Consider the following 4942-nt stretch of genomic DNA (forward strand, 5'->3'; position numbering starts at 1 on the left):
AAAAGAGGGAAAAAGCGAAAAAAAGAGGAATATTTCTTATCTTATCTTATCTTACAATCACGAGCTCTAAACTACTGACCCATCTTTCCATCTCCACCTACAACTGGCCTACCAACCTTATTCTGACAGGGCCTTTGGATACCTGCTATCCCCCCCATCACAATCTACTCTGTTGGGGATTTTCCAGTAAATTTTATCTGCCCTACTGCCCTCAAATTCTGGCTTAGAGCATCATTTCCTACTCTGATTAAACTCTGATTCTCTTTGGAGGTAATTAGGGAGCTGAAATTGCTAGGACATCTTGTGCAGGCCTTTTATTAGCTAATTAAACTGTATTTTGAAATGGGCTAGCAGTGATATTGTGTGGGCTGAATTAATCCTCTCCTGTGATGGTTCAAGAAAATGACTATCCACATCCAAATGATAAAGCCCTGGATTACTTTAAAAATTTTGGGTGGGAGCAATTGATCCTTTGCTTGATGGGCTGTATGTGAAACACCTCCATTTTGATGTTCGCAGGCCATACTACAGAATATATTTTGTAGGAGATATCATTTTCATTTCCCTTTGCATGATTACAATTCTGTACAATTACAGCTTTTTTTTGCAGTCAGAATCTCCCTGATTAATGCTAGATACTCACACATAAGCTTTAAAAACAACTGTTTCTCTGCAACAGTAGGATGGACATAACAGCATATTTTGTACCTTGACACAATCCCAAGTATCAGTTCCATTTTTTTACCCAAGGCTCAGGCATCAATAGTTGTTGCATAGCTGACTTGAATCTAATTCTTCAGGAATGGGAGGAACCCCAGAAACCTCTTTTGTTTAGGCATACATTGAATGATTTACCCATCCTCTGATTTCAAATGACTGTGGCACTTCATCTCACATTTTTTCAGCTAATATTCAAAGCTGATCAATTATCCAAATGTCAAAATTGACCATCACATTCTTTCCCTGTTGAATTTCTTGTCCCAACAGTTATATTGCGATGTAGTTGAAAATTGAACAGTAAAATACATAGAAATTTTGTAATAGCTTATATTTGCGCAATAATCTCAATGTACCTTCTATTTTACATGATGTAAAAATGTGGTGGAAGGCCGCAGAGAGGGCAAAAGTATACGAGCAAGCTTCCAAAAGAGAGATTACACAGCCACTTGCTATCACATAAGCGTGCTATAACATAAGCGTAGCTATCACATAAGCGTAGCTATCACATAAGCGTAGCTATCACATAAGCGTAGCTATCACATAAGCGTAGCTATTATGTAATAGCAACTACAAACACCAGTAGTCTGCCCGCTCCGCTCATGTTGAGATATCGACGATGGCAAGGTTTCGGATGAGAGAGGGAAAGGAAGAAAGAGGAGCGCCCAGACGCCAAGACCCCCAATCATGCCACGAGTTGGTCTATTAGTATTTGTAGATATGTATACACAAGCACGTGCCTGGGCTTCTCTTCTCTTTTCGTTCGTTGTTCGGCCGCTTACCTTCTTCTGTGGATTGGCTTGACTTTCTAGCATGTTGGTCATGTATGGCACCTACAGGGCTCACGACCGGAGAACAAAATCCGCTGCCTATTCATATTGTGATGGGCACATTTTCCCCATCTAAGTTCGTCAAGCAGCGAAGAACTTCCTGGAAATGAAGGTGCGAAGTACTCACTAGACATAGCATCCTCGGCTGACAATCTTTTGGGTAGCCTTTATGGCAGATCTAGCTGGGTAATAACATCAGCACCCAATACTGGCAGAAAACTGCACGCGATCTACATGTCGGCTTGACGGCCTTTCCAATGCCATCATCGTTCGAAATGAACGGTCGGATTGGAAGGCACCGAGTTCGCCCTTGTCTCAACATCGGTTGCTATCGCTGCAAACTCTTTTCCAAGAATGGAGGTGTGCGGTGGCTCAGTGCATTGCGTTATAGTGCTTGTGATGAATCGCATGGTGGGAGGTCAGAGCTTGGGGCTCCTTGATTTGCTTGACGGAGAACGTCAAGTGAGTCTATATTATTTTCTATGATGGCGGTAGCTAATGATCATTTACGCAGCTGGCTCTATTGAAATTGATTATCAGCGTATTTTCTGGCACACTCACATTCGCCCACTCCTTTTCCTAAACCAACGGTCAATGAAAGTCGAGCTTTGCAGTTCCCTCAAATTCCACCCTTCTCTGCACCGCCAACGCGTCTACACCTCCCAGTCTCCCACCGCCTGCCTCCCTCGGGTGCGGAAGCCAAGCAATCCTTCACCCTTCTCACCTTCCTCCCGACTGATATCGATCGTTGGGAAGGCCACTTACACCCCACGGATACACGGCTTCTTCTCGGTGTTTGGAGCCTTGGGGGAGATTCAATCGTCCACGAGCGGGTATCGTGGACCAGGTTCGGAACAACCTTCTTCGACAGGGAGAGACAAAGAAAGTGAGAGGCGATGTGCAGGGGCGGAATGAGTCTGGAAGCCCGCTTGTGTCCCCCTTTTTCCGCTTTCGGGCCAAAATTCGAGGTTTCCCGCAAGCTTCTTAACGAGTCGCCGTCTTTCCAAAAAGGCCCCTGCATCGTCGTTAGTCGGAATTTCTATGTTCATTCCCTAAGCTCTGAGAGATGAGGAGGGCCACGTTGAATGACTTGGCACTCGATCATTAACTCTGCTTTGAAGACTGCGCAAAGGAAAGGTGGTTAAGAGCAGAAGGGACGAACGGGCGTAGGTTGGGTGCTATGGCAGATGTCAGCTGTGGGATGGAGTTGTGACGAAAGCCTCCAACTTGCCAAGGTTCGGGAGGTGACGCGCGCGACGGAGTACAAGTGGCAATTCTTCACTCAAAGCCAATGCCGCATACATCGTGGTTTTGAGCCCACCACCGATCTCGGTATTGGCAATACACGACTTGAGCCACCACACGAATTTTGGTTGGTAGAAATTTACAATACTCGACCTCTCGGCAACGTATTCACGCGAAACAACAGGGTGGAGGTCGGACGTAGTCGTCTGGCGGAGGTTTGAGAGTGCCTAGGATGTTGATCTCGATCCTGATGTTGGTTCATTATCCCGTCAGCAGCTATTCAAGTCAAGCATCCCTCATCCAGCTACCCATCGCTGTCCAATCTTCCTTGCCTCAATTCCCATGGGATGAGGGTTACTGTACTCGACAATGTCCTTCTTCTCTCCTCCACCCGCTGCGTTCAAGGCTTAGGTACTTAGTTGTGTCGAGGGGTTCCATCCTCACTACGCTTCTTCCACGCCCGGAAGCTCTACCACCACCACTGCAGTCCATCTGGCGACCTGTTCAGCACGACGACGGGTGAGTGCGCATAAACATCAACAGCATCCTGGATTCGATCTTCCCAATCCCTTTCGTTAGTTCCCTTCGTCTGTGAATGTGGATGCTGCTGCGAAGGTGGAGTTTAACGGCGAGTTGTCAACACCCACATTCGCCCACTCCTCTTCCTAAACCAACGGTCAATGAAAGTCTACCTTTGCAGGTCCCTCGAACTCCACATTCTCTGCACTGGCAACGCGTATACACATCCCAGTCTCCCGCCCCCTCCCTCAGGTTCGGAAACCCAGCAGTTCATCACCCTTTTCACCTTCCTCCCGACTGATGTCGATCGTCGCGAAGGCCACTTAGAACCCACAGACGCACGGCTTCATTTCAGTGTTGAAGCCTCAGGGAAGATCTAAGGTGGAAAGTTGGTGAAGTTCTCGTCGTCCACGAGCGGATATCGTGGACCAGGTCCGAAACAACCTTCTCAAGACGGCGACTTGAGGGCGTCTTTGAGAGGCTTGAGGGGAACCTCGAACTTTGGGGAAGCCGACATAAGGGAAAAGGGGGGGATACGAGCGGGGTTCCATATGCATTCGACCCCTGCAACTCGACTGTCTTCGTCTCTCCCTGTCGGCCTTCTTTGATCAGTCTTTGAAGCCGTGTTAGCGACCGAGTGCCGAGTCAACATATGCGAATTCAACGTGGTCCTCCCCATCTCTCAGAGCTTGAGAAATCGGTGTCCGAATTCCAACCAACTTCGGTGCGATTAAGAGTACTCAGAAGGGACGAATGGGCGTAGGTTGGATGACCCTAGTGCTATGGCGGGTGTCAGCTGTGGGATAGAGTTGTGATTGTGGGTGGAGATAGAGGCATTAGATGCGGTGTCCCGACTCGACGTCGATGAGGGAGAGCCTGTGCGCGATATATCTCAAAAAGCAGGAGGTATGCGATCAAGGAGGGGAAGTGTGTCTCAAGGAGATTCGTAGAGCTGGGTATAATGGGGTATTTGCAAAGTTGGTGGACGGATGAATGGGCTGAGGAGTCAGGGGACAATGGTCGATTTGGTGTTGCAACCAAGTTGCAACCACTCCGGAAATCCCTGGCATGCTAGAACACTTTAGTCTCACAAAAGATGTCGCGTGGATTGGCTTCAGACAACGAGCGTCAAGCGGGAGCGCTATGTAACGAGCGGAATGCCATGGTAAGTAGGCCAAGTGATCCTCTCGTGAGGTATTATTGACGCACTCGCGGCAGTTCTCCGTTACTGTAGCCGCCTCCAATTTGCCAAGGTTTGGGAGTTGACGGAGTGCGAGTGGCATAACTCCATTCTTCACTCAAAGCCAACGCCGCATACATCGTGGTTTTGAACCCACCACTGACGTCGGTATTGGCAATACGCCACTTGTTTCATCAGCCACTATCGAGCTCAAAGTTCAAACGTCTATCCGGTGGCTTGTTCGATGCCTTCGCCCTTTTAGCGAAGTTGGGATAATGTAAAGTTACGCTTGCGTTTCCACTCCCCTGCCCTAGTTCTCTACACCACCCTCCATGTTTCTACCATTTGGAAGTTGACCTTACCGTGCCCCGTCGTGTTGATAGTATGCCATTATGCCATTTACCATCATCCATCAGAACAATCCCAATTACCGATCGCATTCTTGTGTCAA

General features: G+C 47.9%; 1 protein-coding gene across 1 annotated transcript; it reads left to right on the plus strand.

The window, feature by feature from the left end:
* Positions 1 to 2141: 2141 nt before the first annotated feature.
* LACBIDRAFT_299315 (uncharacterized protein) lies at positions 2142 to 2462 on the plus strand (the record flags this gene model as incomplete). Its single annotated transcript, XM_001882270.1, has 1 exon — positions 2142 to 2462. The coding sequence occupies one exon, from the start codon at positions 2142 to 2144 to the stop codon at positions 2460 to 2462; it is 321 nt and encodes a 106-aa protein (XP_001882305.1).
* Positions 2463 to 4942: the final 2480 nt, after the last annotated feature.

This window comes from Laccaria bicolor, genomic scaffold (assembly GCF_000143565.1).
Source record: "Laccaria bicolor S238N-H82 LACBIscaffold_16 genomic scaffold, whole genome shotgun sequence".
Taxonomy (NCBI): Eukaryota; Fungi; Basidiomycota; class Agaricomycetes; order Agaricales; family Hydnangiaceae; genus Laccaria; species Laccaria bicolor.